Here is a 24,507-nt window from a genome sequence, read left to right on the forward strand (position 1 = left end):
TAATCCAAAAGCTTCTTGTGACGCTTTGGAGTGTATTCATTTAAAGACACAGTTTAGCTGCAGACCGCTAAGGATGCGATTGCTAATTTCCCCCCGTTTGTCACAGACCATGTCCAAAATGAGGAGAACTACGCGCAGGCTCTGGACAAGTTCGGCAGCAACTTCATCAGCCGGGACAACCCGGACCTGGGAACAGCCTTTGTCAAGTTCTCGTCCCTCACCAAGGAGCTGTCCGCCCTCCTGAAGAATCTGGTGAGTCCACGGCAGCACAGCTCAACGTGCAGGACTCGGAAAGGTCCCCCACGTGTTCCTTTAACCCTGGAAAAGAGAGAAATTCTCCACAGAGATTGTTTTTTTTTCTCCTGACTTCACGCCGGTAATGGGTTTAGGGGTCGGGATTAGGATTACGTAGCTTCGGTTTGGTTTGTCAGGGAGAAGATCAAGAGGTCGTGAATGCACGACCTCTCAAACAAAGTCGTGTTGTTTTTACCCTTGTGTTCCTTCTCTGCGAAATCACGCCGATCCATTTTTCACTCTCCAAAAAATCACCGGCGTATTTGCAGGCGGACAGTAGAACTGTAGATCTCTCTCTCGGCCGTGCATTTTCCCCGCAGCGCGGGCCTTATCTGCGCGCCGCGGATTTCCCCCCGACGTTCCTGCAGAATAATGTGCCCTATTTGAATCATCTGTGATTTCAGTGGGAAGACGAGGGCAGTCCTTGCTCGCTGCTTTTCTTCCTGTGTGGCTGGCGGGGAGATTAGCCTCTGCAAATACACTGGGGCGGCACTGTGTGTTTATGTGTGTGTGTGTGTGTGTGTGTGTGTGTCCACAAACATAAATCACATACCTGTTGACGCGGCGTGCCTGTTCCAGGAAAAAGCAAAAAATATCTCTTTCCATTCCCGTCCGGATCTCCTTATCCCCTTTTTGTCTTTTTCGTGCTGAGAATTCTATTGACGGCGTCCTTTTTGAATCCAGCGTGTCTGTCCCGGGGCTGCCGGCGCCGCAAATGAGTATTGACCGACTCTGCTTGTCCTCGTCGATGTTCTGCATGTGTCATCGCCATAAATGCGCATTTTCTATGGATTTACCCGCGCCACATCTTTTTCTTTTTTTTTTTTTTTTTTTTCCTCTAGCTTTTGTTTCCTCTTTTGAGAGTTGCATACTCAAGCATGGGGAAAAGACACGCCGACAGTTTCCAGGACAGTCCGTTAGATAACACCGGAAAGCGGCCAGCAGATCGATTTTTGATGTTGACCATATGCAAGACAGGCACTTAAGAAACACATTAGCACCCATTAAGTGTTGTTTACTTCCTTGCCTGCTGCTCTCTGTCTATTGGCCCGGCCAACAATAACAACAACAGAGACTTAAATGCTTAGTAGAGTTGTGAATGACCTTACCTACTCCGACGGTTAGAGCAGCTCGGCGGAACTTAACACGGGCTACGCCATTTGATTTTTCCTCCTGCTGTGTTTTCTTTAGTTTTTTGGTTGAGCTAATGAAATATTAAGAACCTTGCCTGCATGGAATACAAACTGTGCGAGTCCAGGTCAAACATCTGCACAGAGATGCGGCACGTTTGAGAGATTTGCACGTCAATTTTATAGATCCAGATAAACAGCTGCCTGTTCGAAGTCATTTCAGTAGCATCTCGCTGCACCAAGCGACAAGCTACCACATTCTGTTATGAGAAGACATGAACCATCCAAAGTTTTTACGTCACAAATGGGTTGGCGGATGATTCCCCCCACCGGCTGATAAAAATCTCAACCAGAGCTGAAAAGCAGCTTAAACCTTTCCAGGAACATGCAATGAAACAAGATGCTCCATACCCGCTACATGTGTATTTGTATTATTTTCACCATTTAAATTTCCCAAGTGGCCCTGTGATCGATCCAGGGTGACTCCGCTAATCACAAACAAATTTCGGGTTTTTGAGTCGACCTGCAAACAAGCCTCGGTGCGCAAACGCACAAATACACAAACTTGGGGGGTATCCCATGTTGTGGCGTTGTAGCATAGCAACGTAGTGGCGGTCATGCATGCCACTCCGCATTGTTTACATCCTTAATCATTGTGTTCTCCTGTTATAATGCTTTTTTGTGTTTTTTTTTCAGTAGATTATCCTCATTATGGTTCGCAAAAAAGATTAAAAGTGTTAGCGATAGTGTCGGTTAGAAGAATTTAAGAATTACAGTCGATGTGAAGAAGGAAAGAATAGCTAAACGTGAGAGTTACAGATCTCGCCAAGCACTACGACACGGCTAAGTCAGCCGTCTGTATGATCCTGAAGGATGCGCTAAAGACGGTAGATGTGGCTAAATGGGCCACCAGTTAACGAAGGAAAGGCCTCAATTCTTAGAAGAAGTAGCAAAGTTATTGTTAGTTTGGATGAATAACAGGAGATAACGTTTGCGAGGCTTTACTTTTGCTTATTTAGTGAAAGAAATGCCTGCTGGCAAGATGAGAAAGAACACTAGAAACACAGCAATAATTAATGCTATCTTTAATTCCTTTCTGTATGTTTGCCACAAATAAACCCATCAAAACGGTAACAGATCAGTGGGATTTACGGATTTCATTCGGAAACATTGATTCCGTACGCAAACATTTATGCTGGCAAACAGAGGAAAAAAAAAAAAGGACGAATTAAAGTTAATACCGTGGCATACAAAAACATCAGAAAACATAAAAAATACAAACACTCACTGCTTACAGCAGCAATGAATGAATAATTAACCAACTCTTTTTCGAAATGGGTTACAGATACTGTATCGTCAAGCAGTAGTACTTTACTTCTAGATGTATGACTTGCACAGTTCATTGCATTTTAGAGTGCAACCCCAGCGTGGATCATCGTTGCACTTTCAATAGTTTATGAACAATAACAGTGACCGGTGGGACTGCGCACTGAGCCCGTCCGGGCGTGGGCACACAGGAAGCACACAGCTTCAGATTGTGAAAGTATTTTGTGATCTTTTCGTGGAATTTCGTGGGCAGTGATGAAATTCGATCAGTGAAAAGGAAGTGCGTTAACCCCCGCCCCCTTTCTTCTGTGTCCTTTTTCAGCTTCAGAGCCTCAGCCACAACGTGATCTTCACCTTAGACTCGCTGCTCAAGGGAGATCTGAAAGGCGTGAAAGGGGTGAGATTTACCGTAAAGCAGCTCCCGTTCCACTCAGCAGCGGGGGCAAAGGCCCGGTCAGCACATCCCGCCATTCGATGTCGCTCGACTTTTGCACGTGTGCATGTCGATAGAGACGGAGAGGGGAAGGAAGGAGGGAGGGGCGGGAGGCGGGGGGGGGGGGGGGGGGGGTTACACCGTATAAAAGATCGCTCTGTAAATCTTGCAGAAATAAACACAGCTTTTGTGTTTTGGTTGATGCAACTGGGTCACGAACCCTTGGTGATGGCGGGGCGGGTGGGGGGGGGGGGGTCGCTCACTCATAAATTTGGGAACGGGAGAGAGAGGCACTTGGTCTGGTGGAGATCCAACTGCAAATGACTTTGTCCCTGTCGTGACCTCGCTGTCGTTTGCTGATGCCGGTTCTCCTGTTTCTGCAGGACATAAAGAAGCCCTTTGACAAGGCGTGGAAAGACTACGAGGCCAAGTTGTAAGTGGATGATATCGGTTCTCTGCCCGTTCACGGATAAACAGGAAACCACTTCATAATGCGTCACGTTATCGTTCGGGGATCCGTCCACGGGATGCATTAAACATATTAAAAAGTGCACGCTGAGCCCGGTGTCTCTCCCCCTTCCGTCAGTACAAAAATAGAGAAGGAAAAACGGGAGCACGCCAAGCAACACGGGATGATCCGCACTGAGATCACCGGGGCCGAGATCGCTGAGGAGATGGAAAAGGAGCGTCGTCTGTTCCAGCTCCAGATGTGCGAGGTAGGTAGCGCAATAAAAATCTCAGGATTTTTGTTTGCATGTGTGTCATCCCTCCGTCCCTCCATTTACTTCTCCCTGCCGTCTCCCCGCTGCTGATTATTCAATTTATCAGTAAGAGGGGTTAAAAAAAACAAAAAAACAACCTGGCTCAGCCTCCGCCGCCAGATAATTTAACACCGTCTGGCCTACGCACACTCCGAGGGTTCGGTGTGGGATAAATCTGTTTTGGTTAATGGCATAACGGTGCCGCTGTGTTCACCTTGCAGTGATGGAGATGCCGCGCAAATGGTATAGTGAAGGAAAATACGAATATATTTTCTCAGCGCTATTCTTATAGCTGATAATAATGTGTGCCGTAAGAAACAGTGCCAGTTGGTATGTGTGATTATAGTCGAGGGTTGACAGACGTGCAAAAAGCAACACGTATCTCAATGCGTTTTTTTTTCTTATATCCTGTCTGTTGTAACATCTGTAGACAGGTTTGTTTTTTTTTTTTGTTCCGGGTGACAGTGTGTAGTGATTTGCACACTGAGCCGCTCTTCCCCGTATAGCACTTTGCTGGAAAGTGCTCTATAAATATTAATTCATTCATTCATAATCTACCCCGCTTATCCTGCACTCTGGGTCGCAGGAGTGACATATAACCATTCACTCTCTCATTCATGCATCGAATAGAAACTTACAATCATTCACAGGTCATATAGACATAAAATCATCACTCACATAAACACATATAAACATTCATATAAAAGCACAACCATTCACTCTTTCATTCACATGTCACATGTCCCTCTCATTCACACTTCATATAAAAACGCAACCTTCCATTTTTTTTTATTTATACATCAAATGGAAACGTACAGCATTCACTCTGTCATTCACACATTATATAGAAACTTACAATCACAATCGTCACTCACCTTCACGCAAATAGACATAAAACCGTTCACCCTCTTATTCATTTATCATATAAAAGCAAGTCCATTCACTCTGTCATTCACACATCATATCGAGAAATACAGCCATTCACCCACTCATTCACACTTCATATAAAAACGCAACCTTCCATTTTTTTTATTTATACATCACATGGAAACGTACAGCATTCACTCTGTCATTCACACATCATATAGAAACTTACAATCATTCACAAGTCATACGGACGCACAATCGTCACTCACCATCACGCAAATAGACATAAAACCATTCACCCTCTTATTCATTTATCATATGAAAGCAAGTCCATTCACTCTGTTATTCACACATCATATTGAAAAATATAGCCATTCACCCTCTCATTTATATATAGACATACAATCATTCCCTCTCTCGTCCACATGTCATAAAGAGACATGCAACTATTCACCCTCCCATTCACACATTTAAATAAAAACGATTCAAATTCACTCACTCATTCACACATCTGGACAATCACTGGTCTCCGTTGGACCTCCTGTATGTCTTGGGATTGTGGGAGGAACCCGGAGAACTTGAAGGAACCCAACACTTAGACTCCACACAGAAAGGCCCCCTGTGTGAATCCAACCCCTGGGAACTTCTGGCTGGGAGGCAGAAGCGCTACCCGCTAGCGCCCCTCTATAAAAACATCTATTTTTATTCTATTATTATTTCTCATCAAGAGCTCAACCTCGTAAACCAGGATCTGCATTCCTGCTTTGTCGTCTCGCTGTCCTTCCAAGGACGGGCTTTTACAACGCCGGCGATTAGATAAGAACGCACTTTAAAGAACGAGTGCACGTTCCCCGATGTTCCCTGATGTTTCGCGAAGGTGTTTGCTCTGACAGCCTCTTTGGTTTTTTTCCCGTGCGCAGAAGAAATGCGACAGCAGGAATTAAGTGTAAAACAAATGTGATCTCGGCATGTGCCCGCGGGAATTCAGAACAAACTGTTAAGAGTTCACTACGCTTCGCCAAAATCCTCTCTGGTGGTGGGTGGCGACACCTACGCACTGTTCACTGTTTTATCCTGTTAGGATTTTTTTTTTTTTTTTTGGGGGGGGGAATTACATAATGGACCAATGGCTGGTGCACTGTTGCTGCTGCTGCTGCTGCTTGTGTGAATTATTCACCACAAAAAGCGCTGCTGTCCTCCTTCGCCCTCCCCTGCCGCTCTGCATGGCAGATCTTTTTGCCCACGTTTTGCACCTGTTTTCAATCTTTTTAGCACCAGAGAGGCGGCTTTCTTTGCTCCGAACAAATCTGGAACGTGATCAGATTGAACAGGAAAAACCAGGTTCATCGCTTTTGCGACAAAACCCGTTAGCCGGCATCCAGTTTGGTAGTAATTCTTCGCTGTGCAGTGACAGGGTGAATGGCGGTATGGCTCTATATGACCTGTAAATGAGTGAATGCATGGTAGTATGGTTTCATATGATATGGGAATAACCAGGTGAATGACTTTTTGTCACACAACTCTAAATGGAGGTGCATCTATGCAACCTCACTATCTCACCCCATTCAAGACCTCGCCCATTCACGTGTCATGCCTTCTTTTTTTTTTTTTTTTTTTTTTTTTGCATTCTGTTGTCCATTCTTATCCTTGATGTTGTTGTTCTCTCTGCTGTCTATTCATTTGCATATTTCCTTTGCAATTTTCTAATTGTCTTCTAATTGTTTATTGACATTATAAATGTTACACTGCTGTGACAAAAGAATTCCCCCTATGGGGATCAATAAATTTTATCTTATATTAAGAGAATGAGTGAGTGAATGGTTGTATGTCTCCATATGATGTGTGAATGAGAGGGTGAATTGTTGTATATCTCTATATGTGACACACAACTCGTACACTTGGAGGTCTGCGGTGTATCTCTCTTTATGATGTGTAAATGAGTGAATCAGAGGGTGAATGTCTGTACGTCTCTATATGACCTGTAAATGAAAGGGTGAATTTTTGTATGTCGATATGGCATGTGAATGGTTTTATGTCTCCATATGACGTGTGAATGAGAGTGAATGTTTGTTTTTCTCTTTATGACCTGTGAATGAGAGGGTGAATGGTTGTATGCTTATAAAAATATGTTAGTTAAAAGGTGAAAGGCTGTATATCCTAAATGTTAAAAGAATTTCCACATGAAATTTAGTGACAGTGTTCACCGCTAATTGACACAGACCGTAGAAACTGTGCGGCTTCTTCCTCGCGCCGCGCTGACATGAAGGAACACATGTTTTCCAAAGGCTAAAAAAAAAAAAAAAACACTGATGAAACAAACTATTGAAAAAGTCTCTTCTCGCTGCTCCTGATTATTCCGGCCTCTTAAAGCCCCAAGACATGGTGCACGCCATGTTTTTGGAAGTCGTCTGCAGCTCTAGGCGCCCACACACTCACAGATATCACTAGCCGCCACAGCCGGTCCATCTCTGCGAGCTGCCAGCCTTCCACCGTGTTTTTTTTCCCACCAGAAAGAATCCCGTAGCCTTCTCCTGACCCGGGGCTCGGCCTCCGTAACGAGATTTTCATTTTTGGGTGTGCTGGTCCACTAAGAGCTGAAAAATGACATTTGAAATGAAATGAAATGAAATGCATGACTATACATAAAGTGTGAATGAGAGGGTGAATTATTTTATGTCCTTGTAATATGTGAATGAGAGGGTTAACTGTTGGATGTCTCCAATGAGAAGATGAATGGTTGTATGCGGCTAGATGACCTGGATAATTGTGTGTTTGTATGACGTGTGAATGTTTGTATGTCTATATAATATGTGAATGAGTGAGTGAATCGTTATATATCTCGTATATAAGATGCGAATGACGGTATGAATGGTTGTATGTCTCTTTATGACGCGTGGGTGAAAGAGGGAATGATTATATGTCTGAAAGAAAATATGAATGGATGAATGGTTTTATGTCTATATCACGTTAGAATGGGAGGGTGAATGCTGCATGTCTATCTCAGGATAAGAATAAGAGTAAGAACAACTTTATTTATCCCGAAGGAAATTGTTGTGCCAGAGTTACAAGAAAAATATAAAAATAATAAAGAATAGTAGAAAATTGTATAAACAGGAAAAAAATAAGAGAAAAGGCAGAATACCTAAGAAAAATAAACTATTAAGTGTCTATAAAGTGTCTTACGTGACAAGTGAAAGATAAGGAGTGCACACGCATATGAAAAAATATTGTACGTGTAGCTGTTATGAAATAAAAATATTGCACAGTTATGAACATATATACATATATATTATCACAGTTTAAATTATTGCAATTTACAGCAAGTGGCTGAGATTTTTTTTTTTTTTTTTTTTTTTAAGGTTTAAGATTTTTAAGTGGTATTGATAAAGAGCGAACGAATTAATAAATGAACGTATTGATTCTCAGTGGCCTCCAAAGCCTCGGCTAGTATTGATATCGCCATCCTCGACTCTTATTCGGAGTCTGCTCGATCCGATGAAGATAGAATGTTTTGAAAATGCCGGAGAATTTCCCAAACGCACCATCGACATCCCGTCAGCGGGGCCGCTGTGGACGGAGGGGGTGGGCGAGACAGCCGGAGTGAGTCATGTGTTCATCCCACTTAACCCCATTTCCCTGCGTGGCATGTTTTCTTCCCTCTCACGCTTCCTCCCTCCACCCGTCTCTCCATCCACCCCCACTCCATGTTACTCAATCATCAGATTAGAGAGCTTTCACCCTCTCAACCTATTCATCCTGTAGCTGTCGGTGAAGGATAGTGGAAAGGTAGGGCTCAGCCGTGCGCATTATGTGCATCGCCGCTCATTCACACAAAACGGTCCAAACGCACACGCACGCGACGGCGGCGAGACCATGCGAGGATCAGACAGAACGCGGATAATCTCCCGTCCCGTCTAAAGAGCGCCGCGGGGAGACAAAAGCCCAACACACATCAACTCGCGCACACATAGAAATAAGCTGCAGTGTGTGGCGCGAGCATGAAAAGAAAGGCATCCAAGCTGCGACACCATGTCGGATGTTTCTCCGATGCCTCAATCTCTGAGCGGGGTTAGACGGGAGCTGAAAGTGGTGGCTCTTTGTGAGCCCCCCCGCGGATCGGAGCCCTGCGGGATTAGCTCAGATTAAGATAATCTCTTATACGTTTGATCGGCGGCGCTGATGTCTGGAGACGTTTGTTTTGACTCTTCTTGTTTTGACCGAGCGAGAAAGCGCCCCTCCACCCCCCGAGGGCGCGCTCTTTTTTTTTAAAATTTATAATTGGAATGAAATATCTCCCTTTTTAACTCCATTCAGATGGAGGATGTGCTCAAGTGGGCGTCTTCCATCTCTTTCCCAGCCGCGGCCTTCACATCCGAGGCTTTCCAAATCGCACGTGATACCTGCGCATCTCTGCGCGGCTGCGCCGACGAGCACCGTTAAGCCCGAAGAAATCCCTTAAACCTGACCTCTGCACCTCTTCGCCTGTTTTTTTCCCCCCAGTACCTGATCAAAGTGAATGAGATCAAGACCAAGAAGGGGGTGGACCTTCTCCAGAACCTGATTAAATATTACCACGCACAGTGCAAGTAAGTACCGCCCTAATCCCCCGTCAGTGCGCATCACACCTGCTCACACCGGTTTTTTGAAAACACCCAAATGGTTTTTCTTTCCCCGGCAGCTCGGGCTAATAATCTCCTCTCTCTTCTAATCACCATCCAGAGGCCGTATTATAGCTGCGAAGCTAGGGGGGGGGGGGGGTTAGCCGTGTCTTTTCATAAAAAAAACGCTATTTCCTTAATTCGTTGAACCTGGTTTTGACCCGGGGAGCAAAAAGAAGAAAGAAATGCGGGAAAACGCTGTAGGATCACACTGTAGAGAAACACAGTCAGACAAAGAACAGTCGTACCTTGGATTTATAAGTCGAATTTCTTCTCGAACTGATATCGTGACTAAATTTTCAAATTAAATTTCCCTGTTGAAATTAATTGAAAAGCTATTAATCCGTTCCAGACACCCCCCCCCCCAGTTTTGTGACATCTTTTTAAATAAGGAAAATACTGCATCAATTGCAAATTACAGAAAAAAATAACAATACATAAAGTCAGAGAATTTAAGAGACGTACTGGTTTTATTAAGAATTGGGGGTGTTGGGGGAGTTTTTCATTTGTTGCTCTTTCCTTAACTGAACTTACAGTCTATACACTCCATGCTACAATGTGTTGCTAAATGTAACGTGCACACTTTGCATGCTTTATGTCTAAATTTCATTTATGGAGGGCGTGAAGCCGCCCTCCTTTTTGAAACCATCAAACCGTCCCCTGATCGGCTTTGAGCGACCCTTCCAACGCCTCGTCCGTTGACGTTACCGCCACCGAATCCCCGGCACGATCCCGTCCGTCACTGTACACACACACGCACACACACACACACTTCCCTCACGGTTCTCCATGATTTTCTCTGGGCTACCGAGCAGAGGCGGCGCATCCAGCTGTCCTTAAACACCACTTTACGGACGACGGCGGTGTTAATTCCTCATCCCGTCCGCTCCTAACTCAGATCCTGGCTTGAGTCACAAACAAAAACTGAGCTATGGTTCGGATCTTTGAAAACGCCTAAGTTGACGCACTCTTAAGCCAAGGTTCTGATGTATTCGCGATTTCAGTTTTCCAAAGAAGCAAATAATCAAAAGTGTAATGATCCCCGTAATTTTTTGGCTGCACTGATCTTGACTGCTGGTGTAGTTTATAGTTTTATTTGCTACCATTGAAAACAAAACGTAAAAAACGACAACCACCTTAAAGCTTGTGCCCTATTAAGGGTTCATATCAAAAGTAGAAAAATAAAACTTCACATAGAGGATGACGTGACTTTCTCTCGTAAGCGCTCTCGCAATACAACCGCTTTTCCGGCGGAAGTAAGAAAATAAAATCCTCTTACCAAAATAAAATATCAAATTCGGAAAACACAATCAAACAACTAACCTAAAATAATAAAACATTTCAGGTGGTTATTTACAAAAAGAGATGTTTTCATTTTGAAGTTCGCCATGGCGACTGTCCAATTTCAATGGAAAAAAAAGGGTGCTAGCCTCTTGAAAATGTAATTTAAGGTTTTTAGTTCCTTTTTTTTGATCAAGCCGAAAGGAAAGCGGTCGGTCTCCTTGTAAACCCTTATCCACACGTGCACGCCTGCAGATACAAAGACACATCTGTGCACAATTACACACAGCGTTGAAATATGTCAGATGAATCGATTTTGCGATGTGCATAAATAAAAAAAAAAACACTAAAAAGTGAAAATCGACACAAGAAACATTTTTTAAGAAAATGTAAAGCGAGCGTATCTGCTGTCCTAACCTAACCGTCACAGGGCATTTCATGTTTAGTAATGCAGGGTTTCGGTCAAGCGTTGGCGGCGCGTACGCTCTCCTCCGAGGAACGCGGGTCTTTCTCAGGGTTCCGAAACGATGGATGCAGCTCACGCGTCCGCACAGCCGTCGATGCAGAGATTGAAAGAAAACAAATGGCTGGGAGGAAGTAATGAACAGAAGGGACCGATCCGTTCCAAGAGCGGAGCGGGGTCATTATTGGTGATTTGCTGCCGTGCGAAACTCAAGCTTGCACCGCCTGCGGATCTGTAATGGATTTCGGGACGTGCTAAGCACTTGTACAGATCCACGTCCGACTCGGCCAGACAACCCATCCTCCCCCGGTGCCAAAACTAAACGGTGCCAGAACCGAGTCGGGCCGTACGTTAAAAAAAATAAACCGCGGCGATCCTCGTCTCGACCCCGACGTTTGAGGGATCAGAAATTCCCACGGACGGCTCGCCGCCAAAGAGCGTACGAATACACAGACATCACAGAAATTGTAACGGACCTCTCTTTTTCAGTTTCTTCCAAGATGGCTTGAAGACAGCAGATAAGCTGAAGCAGTACATCGAGAAGCTGGCAGCCGATCTGTACAATGTAAATACTCACCTTCCGTCCGTACGCTCGCTCCTGCCCCCCCTTCCCGCATCTGGTTTCACTCCATGAACACCGGCAATGTTTTCCAGATATTGAATTTGCTTGGGTCCTAAACGACACAATGATAAATAAATTAGGCTGATCCACATCCAGGAAGTGACTGACAGACCTGCGTGTAATAATGTGAACGCACAAATTTAAAGCCGAGCAGGTTGGACGGTTGGATTTCAGTCAGTTCGAGCTGCCCCGGTTGTCAAGGGCGACCCAACAAGGTGGAAAGTGAACATTTTGAAAGTCTGCATTCATAGGCCAGTGTTTCTAAAGAACTCTTAAAAATAGGTTGTACATTTTCGGGCAGTGGACTAATCGTTGCTCCTGTAACGACTAGTCAGATTATGAACTGCGCAAAAAGAATGGCTGTTATTTATACTTATTGCAGCAACGACATCTACACTGCCTGCCTGACAAAGTTTGTTAAACAAACAACCAAATACTCGAGAATTGCGATAAAATATAAATGAAACATTTCTTGACCCCGTCATGTCTTGGAACCCTTCTGGGTCACTAGTGCATCAGAGATTTTGTACAAATGGATGTCTCACTCTGAGCTTCTTCACTTGCCCAGGGTGAAATGTTGTTTGCACACCGCCAAAAACACGATAGCATCACTAACTGCTAAATTAGCCATGGACTAATTTTGTTGACTAGTCGTCGAAACCCTCGTACATTTAAAACTAATACATTACATTACATTACATTTGGCAGACGCTTTTCTCCAAAGCGACTTACAGTAGAGGACATAAGGACTGCAAATAACACTTGCAAAAACAAGATGCACAGGAAATACACAGAACAGTAAGCTTGGGTTAGTGAGTTTTTTTTTTTGTTTGTTTGTTTTTTGACAAAGACGTACACAAACATACACACACACACTGCATAGCCTAACTTGGTGCCTAACCTGATCTGGGGCAGCTCAAGCATCAGCGCAGTAAATAGTCCTGAAAGAGAAAAGTTTTTACCTGTTTCTTGAAGGCTGAGAGAGATGATGCTAGTCTTGTTGCTTCCGGAAGTTTGTTCCACCACCGAGGTAGTAGAACTGAGAACAGTTTTGCCTGAGATCGCTTAGAGTGAGCAAAAGGTACTGCTAGTAGGTTAATACCTAAATCACCAAATCGCACTTCCTGTTCCTCACCGTCACGATTCTTCCCATCAGATCAAACAAACTCAGGATGAAGAGAAGAAGCAGCTGACCGCCCTGCGGGATCTCATCAAGTCCTCCCTCCAGCTGGACCAGAAGGAGGTAGGCAGGTCACGTGCCGTCCGGCAAAAACCGAGCTGAACGCGGCCGTGGCAGACGCCGCTCAAACACCACAGCCTCACACAAACCGGGCGGCTCCTTCTCCTCTGGCCACTACTCGGCTCGGAGCTTGTCTCCTGCAGCACAGAGCGAGTGCCCAGTGCTGTACCATGCTGGTAGCCAGTGTGTGGTAGGCTTTGCTGGTGACCAGTGTTGTGCCTCACTGGCTGCTCAGTGGAGAGCCACTCACTGTCCGACCACCTCGCGCACAGGCGTACGCAAATGCTGCCAGCTCTGCCACCCTGGCCTTTATCACCCAGCACAGGCTGCTGCAGCTATGTGTATGTGTGCGCGCGTGCGCGCGTGTGTGTGTGTGTGTCCACCGTCCACTCCGGTTCACATATTCACACTCCCTACCCCGTGTTCTGCATGGCACATTCCCTAACAAACAAGTCTTCTGCCCTCACCATAATTGACACCAAGCCCCTGCAGCGAGCGCTAGCTTTAGAGAAGTCACCCTCGGAGTATGCCGCTCGAGGCGGTGCACTGACAGGAAACACACTCTTTCACACCCACCGCCTGCACCTGGCCTGGATCTTTCACACCTCTCCCCTCTATCTCCCCCCCCCCACCCTTCTTCTTCTGCCTTCTGCTTGTCTGGAATCAAGTCTAGAAGAGTAAGTGCTGTCGCATGTTCTGCATGCTCGTGTCTGTCCGTCCTGCTTGACGTTAAGAGTGGATCGGCCCTTTAGAGGGCTTCGTAACGCATGCCTTCGAAAACCGGTAGCGCACTCTTTGCTAGACCCTTGGTTACCGTTGCTACATCGTGGGCGTTTTCCTCAGAGGACAGAAAAAAAACATCCGGAATTAAATTGATAATCGGCATTGGCGGAAATGACAAGTGAACGATCGGTCGTCGTAACAAATGGGGTTTCGCGGCATAAATCTGAAAATAGTTTCATCGTGATTCATGACTATATGATGATATTTATTTATGTATATATTTTGATTTATTATTTGGGGATGTGGCGGATCCTTATCTCATTTTTGTTCCCTCCCGGACCCAAGATGTGTCCCGCTGATGCTGCAGAGCTCAGGCGGAGGCCCGATGACATGCGGTCATTGTGCGCTGGTTGTCGGATGGGATTTTAAGGACGTGTCCGAACACGACCGAGTTGCTTCCTAAATGCATGCATCCGACAAACCATCCACCTAATTCTCTACCTTTTCTTTTCATTTCCAGTCTTATAAAATCCAAACCGTGTTTTCAGTCCGTTCTGAAAGCGCGAGCGACCTAGTTGTGATTGCTAGCGTAGCATCAATAGGGTCCGACTGTGGCGTCTCAATAGTGTTTTTGTGTTCGTCTTGCATGTGCAGTGTAATGAGGAGCTCCCCTGTACACGCCGCCTGTGTTTGACATTGGTCTCCTGTGTGTGTGTGTGTGTGTTCGTGTGTTTGTGTGTGCGCATGTATCACTCGCGTGTGCACAGGACTCGCAGAGCAAGCAGGGAGGCTACAGCATGCACCAGCTGCAGGGGAACAAGGAGTTTGGCAGCGAGAAGAAAGGGTACCTGCTGAAGAAGAGTGACGGGTAATTAATTATATCAGAATTTAAATTGAGAAAAGATGACGGAGGTCCGAACACCCCTTCGCTAACATGCCCCCCTCCACCCCTGCACGCACAGGCTGAGGAAGGTGTGGCAGCGGAGGCAATGCTCAGTGAAAGGGGGCATCCTCACCATCTCTCATGCCACAGTGAGTACAAAACACACACACGTGCATTAACACACACACACACACGCACACAAGCGTGCACAAATATGAACTCCCTGAACCCCCCAGTATGCGATTGTGCGGATCAAAGGAGAGCATCATGTGGAGAGGTTGCACTGGGCTTTCTCAATCTGGAGGCTGGCAGAGTGCAATTGACATAGATTGGTTGTCATGGCAACCTTGTCTCCACCACCACCACCACCCCCCCCTTCCCCGCTGAGCCCTGGTGACTCATCTCAGAAGCAGTGTGAACATACTGTATACGCTGGCACGTATACGCCGCTGTCGCTTCTCCGTCGCAGCTGCAGGAAAGGGAAAACCTAGAACCAGTGAGAACCAGCTCGCTTCTACTCGCGGGCTCGTCGAGCAGCCAGTGTTTCGGGCGGCTACAAATTTGATTTGTATTTTTAGAAATTTATTTAAAAAAACAAACAAACAAAAAAAAAAAAACAGCACATTTTCTTCTTCTTTTTTTTTTTTTTTTTTTTTTTTTTGGGGGCGCTGTTTTGTCACAAATTTACTTCCTGCCATGACACGTGCGTGCGTGCGTGAGGGAAATAAGCAATTGTGACAAAAACGCCACCCATCGGTTAAGGCTTGGAAATACCTCCCCGCAGCCACGCTTTCGACGTTGTAATGATAAAACAAACCCGAGCAACAAGTCGGGTGCTTCGTCAGAATTTCCGTGGTTACAAAACGACCCGCACAACAATCGTCCGCTGTCGTCCGGGTCCTCGCGGCAGCTAAACCCAGGTGTCTCCTGGTGGGTTGCCAGCAGGCCAGATGAGCTCCGGGGCTTGTTTCAGTCTGTTAGCATTTCATTAGCACGTGCCCTGCACCCCCCTGCCCTCCTTCTGCCCGAGCACTGGCAAGAGACAATGCTGGACGTACTTGTGCCAACTAGGCCTCTTTCTGCAGTTCACAGACCACCGAGTAGAGCCCAGTTTGACAGTGGGAGCAGGAGTGTGTGTGTCACTTGGTGTGTGTGTGTGCGCTTGCGTGTTATGATGATAGCATCATTTTTCTCTCTAAAGAGTTTTATTAGTTTAAAACAGTGGTTCGGGTACCTATGGCTCCCAGACAATTTTGAGTTGATTGGAAAAAATCAGTTGAGAACTGATTTAAAAATACTTGTGATATTTCTTCATAACACTGTGTCATTTTAAAGTAAACAGAAATTAGTTATGAAGATAAATTTCACGGGTCACGCGTCGGTCGGGTCGGGAACCATCGGCTTCTGAGCACGTCCGGGTCGTTGTAAAGGTGAAGAAATTAATTTTATCAGATAGCCAACTAGTTTAACCGCGTCAACCCTCGTAACGGAAAAGATGGCGGAAAGAATAAAATCCGATGATTACCGTGCATTCCGGCCTGCGTGGACATAGGAATTTACGCTTGGAACTGCGATATGTCTAATATGCTATGATAAAATTGCATCGATGAAACGGTCAAATATAAAGCGGCACTTCGAACAAATCCACGCAGCACCAGAGGTTGCATTAAAAGTAAGACGTATTTCATTTATTATACGTTAAAAATACTATATGGCTCTCGATGAAATATATTTAGAGATATTTGGCTTTCCCAGTCAAAAAGGTTCTCGACCCCTGGTTTAAAATAAGCAACTAAAGACTGGAATCGTTTTTGAAATCGGAGGTAATGTCTTTCCACTGCAGCTTTTTGAGGTGGAAAAAAAAAAAAACACAGCTGTCTCTTTTTCTTCTCCATCAGCCATTTCCATCTTATCCTCTCCTTTTACATCCTCCTCTGACTTCCCGTCCTCTTTCCCGTTCATCCACGAAGCTCCTCCCCGGTCGTCCTCTCAGGCCTCCTGCCGGGCAGCTCCACCCTTCCATCTGGATCTTCATGACATAATAATGCCTGTTGCAATAATAAAAATAATAATGATAATACATTTTATTTTAGGTGTCTGTACATCCCTATACATATACATAAAAGTCAGATTTAAAAGAAGCGATAAAAACAAAAACAGTTAAAAGTTTTGGAGAGTTAATGAAGAATCCAGGGGATGTGAAGAAACCGAACGTAAGCTAGAAAAACCCAAATCAATTGATGAAATATATTTATCGCATTGACACGTTGCTGCTGTGGTGAGCTTTGGTTGGTTCCGGGGCCGAGCGCGCGCACACACACACACACACACACACACTCACACACTCCATCGTGCAACAACGTTACATGCTGATTATCAAGGTCATCATGCAACATTGTTGTGCCAAAAAAAAAATCAATCATCCGTGTCCCATCTCTTCTCGCAGTCAAACAGGCAGCCGGTGAAACTCAACCTGCTCACCTGCCAGGTGAAGCCCAGCTCCGAGGACAGGAAGTGCTTCGATCTGATTTCACGTAAGTGCCGCTCGTCTCCAAGCGCACGGTGGTGTAACGACGGGTATCCAGGGCAAAATTAAAGAAATGCAAGCTCTTCCCAGTCATTTGGTCCTTCCGGAGCAGCAGTGGAAAGAATAGTTGCCTCCCTAACGTGTCGGTCTTTTGCACTCAGCAGATAACCGGACATATCATTTCCAAGCCGAGGACGAACAGGAGTTTGTGATGTGAGTAACACAGCTTCATGCTTTATTGCCCCCAAATCCAGAGTAAAGAAAATCACATAAAACTAAATTAACACCTAGAAAAGTGGTATCTTTTCTTTTTTTCTTGACCCTACGGTGAACTCTCTTGCGCCCGTCCGTCCACCTACCCCGCTCCCCCCTCTTACCCCTGGGCTTCCACTGACCCCCCCCCACTCCACCGACCCTCGTGCCAAACCCCTTCAAACTGTGCTGTGCAGAGGGGCAGATTTCCAGGAATTATTAATGGTGAACTTGGAAGGGATGCAACAAACGGTCCATGCCTGGGAAAAAAAAACAAAAAAAACAAGCACCCACACACATGCACACACGCAGCTCAGATGGCGTCGTCATGGAAGCAGAAGTGCAAAAAAAAAAAGTCTGATTCCCCACTATTTGGAAGGCTAATATATCTGCAGCAAAAGAAACACCCTGCACAAAAAATGAAAAATAAGATGATGATAAGAAACATGTTTGCATGAAACAACGCTTTGCGTCATCAAGCTGACGGCACATCGGCCGCGTGAAGTGAAATGCACGTAAAATAATAAAAGCGGCCCTCAAGATAAATCTCATAAGTAATGCACAAATCGCACAAAAGCTGCAAAAATATGCTAACGATGCCTTAATTCTGGCACTTCTTTTTTGCGATTGGATGGTGATCATCTGGTGTGTGAATCTACACGCCTGCCCTGCAGTGGGTCTGGCGCTGGAGAATCTCTGCGACCGTAACGCATCCAAGCAGTCATCGGGGACGGCGTGCACGCCGCTGCCGCTCCCCCGCTGCTCCTGTCACGCACATCCTGCTGCAGGAACATCTTCACAGGATTTTCCAATAAAATATTAAGCGTTCCATAAGACTCCTGCTTTGAGCGGACATGCCCCCCCCCGTCTGCCAAGTTGGGAGAACATAACAGCACATTATAAATCCGCTTTGCTACGTTCATTACATTAAATATCGATGGCATTGATTTTTTTCTTTTTCTGCCGTACTGTGGTGTTGCTATCAGGTGCTTGAAGCTGCCTGGAAAATTTGAAAATCATTACCAAGAAAGACTGGAAGAGAAAACGAGCCTATTATACAGTTGCATAAATAACTAGTTGTTGTGTTATTCTCTGTATCACTGGCTAACATTAGCAGCGTCTAGTTAACACACTTTGAGGATGATCAAGGCTGTCGCAGCAGAAACCAGAAATTTGTAGCATTTCCTTCCTTGATTATTCGCCGTTCCAAACCCGCCCCGTCAGATAAGTGAGGCCGTGCTCGGCAAAATCGCGTCGCTTTTAATCGGGAAATATCATCTAAATGATTATGTAAATGATTATGGCGCATCTCCTGTCCCGCAGCTGGATCTCGGTGCTTACCAACAGTAAGGAGGAGGCCCTGAACATGGCGTTCCGCGGCGAGCAGACCAGCGGCGGGGAGGACGGTTTGGAAGACCTGACTAAAGCCATCATTGAGGACGTGCTGCGAATGCCGGGAAACGAAGTGTGCTGCGACTGCGGGGCTGCGGGTGCGTATCACCGGTGTCCGTTGGGGCCTCGTGCACGATTCAGGTTCTGCTGACTCAATTTTCACCTTGTTGCGGGGTAAAAGGCAAACCTCTTCACTCCCGTTGTCACCCGTCACCGCAGAGCCCGGCCGAACGCCGCTTTTGATATTTTTCGGCGACGTGACGGATTGCCCGCCACATTGTCGTCCTTTAAGCGCGCTGCGACCGAACGACCCCTTCAGATCCCCCAGCAAACAAGCGCTCCAGAGAACACACAAGTGCTTTTAGCATTCAGGACAGAACCCGATCCATTCCAGCGCGAAGGAAGCAAAGACTCAGCATTTGCGGGGTGGGCGCGGGAGGCATCAGGCACATCTGACACTCATACACACACACACACACACACACACACACTAACACTCCTTTGTGGACGCAAACACTGAAGCTAACCTCCAACAGGAGGATTTATGCTCGGGGGGGGGGGGGGACATTTTCTGCGCTTTGAGAAACAACATCATTACATCACATTGTTATATAAGTCACACATGCTTCGCCGATCCCTGCAATCTGCATGGAGGGTGAAGGGGTGGGGGATGGGGGGGGGCAGGGACCGCCATGTCGGTCTCTTTCACCTCATATTTCCCTGTAACTTGCGCTTCAGATTCGGATTCAGTGTCTCCGTCCTTTGGGATTCTTGTTCTTTATTTGCTGAGTATTATGCTAGCACGAAGGCTTAGCAAATGGGGTTGAAAGTTCTCGTTGCGAAGGAATTGCTCGGTGTGGTATTTGAGCTTCCTCTCCCAGGGCTCCGAGCGGGGAAAGGGATCGTGTCTCATTTGATTCTCTGGTCTGACTCTCCTCCATAAGGCACGGCTTTGCAGCTTTAGCATTAATCAGAGCTAAAGGTCACACGCGTCCGCTCGCTGCGCTCAGCGTGTCCTTGGCGATCCGTCACCGGCTGTTCGCTGTGTCACGTAAACGTTGCCGGGTAAATGCCTGTCTTCCACCCCTGCTTTGCTCATATGACCCATCACTTTGGGGGCGCTGATGCTCACACAGCCGTCTTCATAGGATGCCGTTATACGGATCCAACCGACTCGGCCGTGCTTTCAAATCATATGTCAACGTCTATTTTCTTTCGCTAAAGGTCACGTATGAGATGCAGCCGCCTGGTACAGCCTAATGTCTGTGACGTCCCCCGCGATCAATAATCACGCCCTAAAGCAAAGTCAGGTGATCAATGCTAATATCGGTGCAAGAACATCCCTTAAAGCGGAGAGTGTCACGTGGGACCGGATTCGCAGAGCTCGGTTTAGAGCTGGTTCAGCAGTGAGGGGGGATCGTCGGCAGACCCTGCTGCGTGGTCCGCTGAATTTTTTGGGGTGTCTCCTGAGACCTTAGCGTCATTCAAGTGCTTTTGGTGCGACGACGTCCCGGTGAAAAAAAGGGTTTCTTCACAAAGCCGGTCTTGGAATTAGAGGTGGGATGGGGATCTGCAAGGAGCTTCTCCTCATTCACAGCCTCATATGATTTTGTAGATCCGCTGCATTCTGCAAATTATACAAGTGTAACACGGCACCAGCATCCAATACAGATCTTCAGCTGTAGCGGTTAGCGTTTCCTCCGCGCCGCAAGAAGGTCCCTAGTCGGATTCTTTCCGTGTGGAGTCTCCATGTTCTCCCCATGTCTGAGCGGGTTCCTCCAGGTTCTCCGGGTTCCTCCCACGGTCCAAAAAAACATGCAGGAGGTTCATCAGAGACCAATGACAGCTAGGTTTGGCTCCAACACCCCCCTGAGTGCACCATATGCGTCATAGAAAATGAATGAACAATAACACACACACACACGTATGAGTGTATCATAAGTGTATAATACACTGCTCAAAAAAATAAAGGGAACACTTAAAAAACACATCCTAGATCTAAATGAATGAAATATTCTTATGAAATACTTTGCTCTTTACACAGTTGAATGTGCTGACAACAAAATCACACAAAAATGATCAATGGAAATCAATTGTATCAACCCATGGAGGTCTGGATAAGAATCACACTCAAAATTAAAGTGTTAAAAACAAACTCCAGGCTGATCCAACTTTGATGTAATGTCCTTAAAACAAGTCAAAATGAATCTGTGTTGCTTCCTGAGTGGACACTATGATTTCACAGAAGTGTGATTGACTTGGAGTTACATTGTGTTGTTCAAGTGTTCCCTTTATTTTTTTGAGCAGTATATTAACACTGCACTAGCGCGGCGACGGTACCCGTGTATCAATAATTCGGTATGGATGTTTTCGCAGACCCCAAGTGGCTCTCCACCAATCTGGGCATCCTGACCTGCATCGAGTGCTCCGGGATCCACCGGGAGATGGGCGTACACATCTCCCGCATCCAGTCGATGGAACTCGACAAACTGGGAACCTCAGAACTCTTGGTAATTCATCACGAGCAGGAAAGCCTTCTCGGCGAAATAAACGTTTCCACCTGTCGTGTGATAATGAGTCGTAGAAGGGCAGACACGCGTGTGAAGCGGCTCCGCCCTGGTTTTCTCTGGGAGTAATTCTGCCGCTGCGTTTTCCCGACTCTCTCCTTTCTCTCCCCCCCCCCAGCTGGCCAAGAATGTAGGGAACAGTAGTTTCAATGAGATCATGGAGGGAAACCTCCCTTCCCCGTCACCCAAACCCACTCCTTCCAGTGACATGTAAGTAGCCGCCTGGAAACTGACACTGTTTTGCATTTAAACAACCGATGGAATTCCTTTTTTTTCTTCTTTTTTTTTTTTTTTTTAAATTTTCCCTTTTAAACGTCACCCGCCTTAGGACCGTGAGGAAGGAGTTCATCAACGCTAAATATGTGGACCACAAGTTTGCGAGGAAGACGTGCACGTCGGCGGCGGCTAAGATGATCGAGCTGTTCGAGGCGGTCCAGTCCAGAGACCTGCTGGCCCTGATCCAGGTGTACGCCGAGGGGGTAGAACTTATGGAACCCCTTCCAGAGGCTGGACCGGTGAGTAGCGGAAGCTAACGTTAGCCTGCTACGTTCAGGCATCAACGGGGAGGTGACGGCAGATGGGTGGCGGAGTAACTGGGACCGACTGGGTCCGGAGGTCCTCAGACGGAGGTCCTCAGACGTGGTCTGGAAGACGTTTAACATGTGGACCGTGCAAACATGACCACACTAATGAGTGACTTATGGTTGCATGCGTCTGTTTGACGTGTGAATGGAGAGTGAATTTTTGTGTCTCTGTTTCTCAAATGAATGGTCGTATGCGTCTATATGATGCGTGAATTTTGAGTTTTTGTATGTCTATAAATGGCGTGATAACGGGGAGGTGAATGATTTCGTGTCTCCGTTTGGCGTGTGAATCAATGAGTGAATGGTTGTTTGTCTTTCTGATGCATGTGTGGGAGAGTAGGGTTGTATACATCCGTATGATGTGTGAATGGGAGTGTGAATGGTTGTATGTCTCCATATGTGGCCCTTGTGATCCATCCAGGTTGAACCGCGACAGCTGGGATAGGCTCCAGCCTCCTGAGCGGGGAGATAAGCATCACAGATGATGAATGAATGAAAATTTAAACCCCAAGATAGTTACATTTTCTAGTTTTCCCAAAAAAAACAGGCGTCAGGAAGTGCCCGGTAAATTGGGACGTCCCCTCCGAGATTAAGAACAGGGGAATGGTTGTCATGTCCTATGGCTTATAGCAACTGGGACCGGGTTTCTTTCCCCGAAACATCTTCAAGGAAGGAAAGCGAGACCATCCACCTCCATCAGCAAGTAAATGATGGTGAATCTCTAGCGTCACCAGCTTTGGGTTGCCACAGAAACAGTGAGACGCAGGTATCCGCTCCCTCACGCCACCACAGTGTAAAAAAAAACACGTGTGGCAAGCTTTGGACCCAATCTTTTCGGATCGCAAAGGAGGCGCCGGCCCCGAGTGGGATGTGAGGAAAGCTAAACATACCTGGCACATCCCTCCGCCGGCTAAAATTATCCCTCTGACACGGTTTGTGCTATAATTTGGACGTCCTGGACTTGAGCTGCTTCGTCCGTTGCCGCAGAACAGGGTTTCTCCCGTTACGGATTTTGTCGCAATCGAAATTATTGCGATACCTCTTGCCGCAGGTGGTGACATCCAGCAGCTCAAACATCTGCGTCAGGCCTTCACCCCCCACACACACCGTTTTCCTCTTTTATATTCATTTATGGGGTTCATCCTGCGTCTTTGCACATGAAAGCTAAGCGGTAGATGGCGAAGATACGGTGCGGAGAAACAACAGCGGCGTGATCCGACTTAATGTGACATAAATGGGTCAGGAGTTTTGTAACACGGCCGCAGTGCCGCTTTGGTGAAACGCCGAGCGCTCACTGCGGCGGCGGCATGAAGGGGGATGTGGATTAGCGATAGGGAGAGTCGCCGGCGTCTGCGCTGCGAGGGCCGAATTACCGATCTGATCATCTCCTGTCGGTTTTCTCTGAAAAGCTGCAGACGGCGCGGTGACGCCCCGCTCGCCGGCCTGTTGCGCGGCCCAGATGCCGAATGCGTGCTTTGCTCGGGAGATGCAGAATGACGCGTCCGGCGAAACAGAGAAGCCACAAAATACACATGACGGGTCTTCCTCGGTGCCGGATCTTCATGTGTCAGTTTCCCCCCCTCGAAATGTTTCTTCCATTTGTGAAATCACAGATAAAGAACGAGTTCGAGCAGCATCTCAGATCAAACCGAGATAAATCCGAGCGTCGGGCCGGCGGAAATATCATTTTTTTAGAAGCCATTTTGTTTACTGCGGCTTGTTTAAGTGCTGAAAGAGACGGCGAGGGCGAGGATCCAGAATGGATGCTGCCCGGATCGTCTCATTGTGTCTCCGTTGTGTTTGATGGCCCCCTGCAGGAAGCCGGAGAGACGGCACTGCACTACTCCGTACGGACAGCTGACCAGACCTCGCTGCATCTGGTGGACTTCCTCGTACAGAACAGGTAGGATTCCGGCGGCCGGAGCTCGGAGCGGGCGCGGCCCCGTGCGAGTCCGTCCTTACCTCCGTGTCCGAGAGCAGCTCGGAGCCCGGGCCTCGCGTAAACAATGCCCCCCCCCCGTTGAAACACAAAGCGGCAAATGTGTAGCGGTGGCGGCGAGCGCAGCTCATTCCCACGAGGCAAACAGAAATGGGTCAAGCACTTGTTCCCTGCCTTAATTTATTCCTCTCTTTTCAATTGTTTACCCGCCGCTGCGCCGACTGCGCGCAGGAGAGCGGCGGATCCGTCTCCCTGACTAATACCGTCATGCTCAGCGGTGGTTATTTTATGCATATTTCTCAACCTTCCTCAGAACCGTGACAAACCTGAAAGGAATCATTTAATACTGTAGCGTCACATTGGGTTCTGTGGCTTTCGTGGCCTTTTTATTCCCATCTTGCTTTTCACATCCAGCATTCGCACCAGAAAAGAGACGTGGGTTGCGCGGACGTGGGTTGCAACTGGACCTCCTTCCACGTTAAATCGCAAGAGCGATAATACGTGAACCCGAAGCAGCGACGTCGCCTCAGGCATGACTTCCTGTGTGCGTGTGTGTGTGTGTTTT

The 24,507-nt window shown here is 46.7% G+C and overlaps 1 protein-coding gene across 10 annotated transcripts in view; it reads left to right on the forward strand.

Annotated features, from left to right (window-relative positions):
* asap1b (ArfGAP with SH3 domain, ankyrin repeat and PH domain 1b) overlaps positions 1-24,507 on the forward strand; it is a 54,725-nt gene that overhangs the window by 21,457 nt on the left and 8,761 nt on the right. For 6 of the 10 annotated variants that reach the window (XM_086150970.1, XM_086150972.1, XM_086150967.1 and 3 more), the window contains exons 3-18: positions 107-252; positions 3,073-3,147; positions 3,567-3,616; positions 3,770-3,899; positions 9,312-9,397; positions 11,703-11,778; positions 12,992-13,078; positions 14,566-14,666; positions 14,761-14,830; positions 17,128-17,215; positions 17,370-17,421; positions 18,784-18,950; positions 21,229-21,362; positions 21,538-21,629; positions 21,748-21,934; positions 23,821-23,906. In XM_086150970.1, coding sequence (XP_086007096.1) covers positions 107-252; positions 3,073-3,147; positions 3,567-3,616; positions 3,770-3,899; positions 9,312-9,397; positions 11,703-11,778; positions 12,992-13,078; positions 14,566-14,666; positions 14,761-14,830; positions 17,128-17,215; positions 17,370-17,421; positions 18,784-18,950; positions 21,229-21,362; positions 21,538-21,629; positions 21,748-21,934; positions 23,821-23,906 — 1,627 coding nt within the window. The remainder of the gene's footprint in view (positions 1-106; positions 253-3,072; positions 3,148-3,566; positions 3,617-3,769; positions 3,900-9,311; positions 9,398-11,702; positions 11,779-12,991; positions 13,079-14,565; positions 14,667-14,760; positions 14,831-17,127; positions 17,216-17,369; positions 17,422-18,783; positions 18,951-21,228; positions 21,363-21,537; positions 21,630-21,747; positions 21,935-23,820; positions 23,907-24,507) is intronic. The other 4 variants (XM_086150971.1, XM_086150968.1, XM_086150975.1 and 1 more) reach the window with 1 other exon arrangement.

Source organism: Fistularia commersonii, chromosome 8, assembly GCF_037954325.1.
Source record: "Fistularia commersonii isolate RoL2024-O1a breed Wild chromosome 8, RoL_Fcom_v1.0, whole genome shotgun sequence".
NCBI classification, from domain to species: Eukaryota; Metazoa; Chordata; class Actinopteri; order Syngnathiformes; family Fistulariidae; genus Fistularia; species Fistularia commersonii.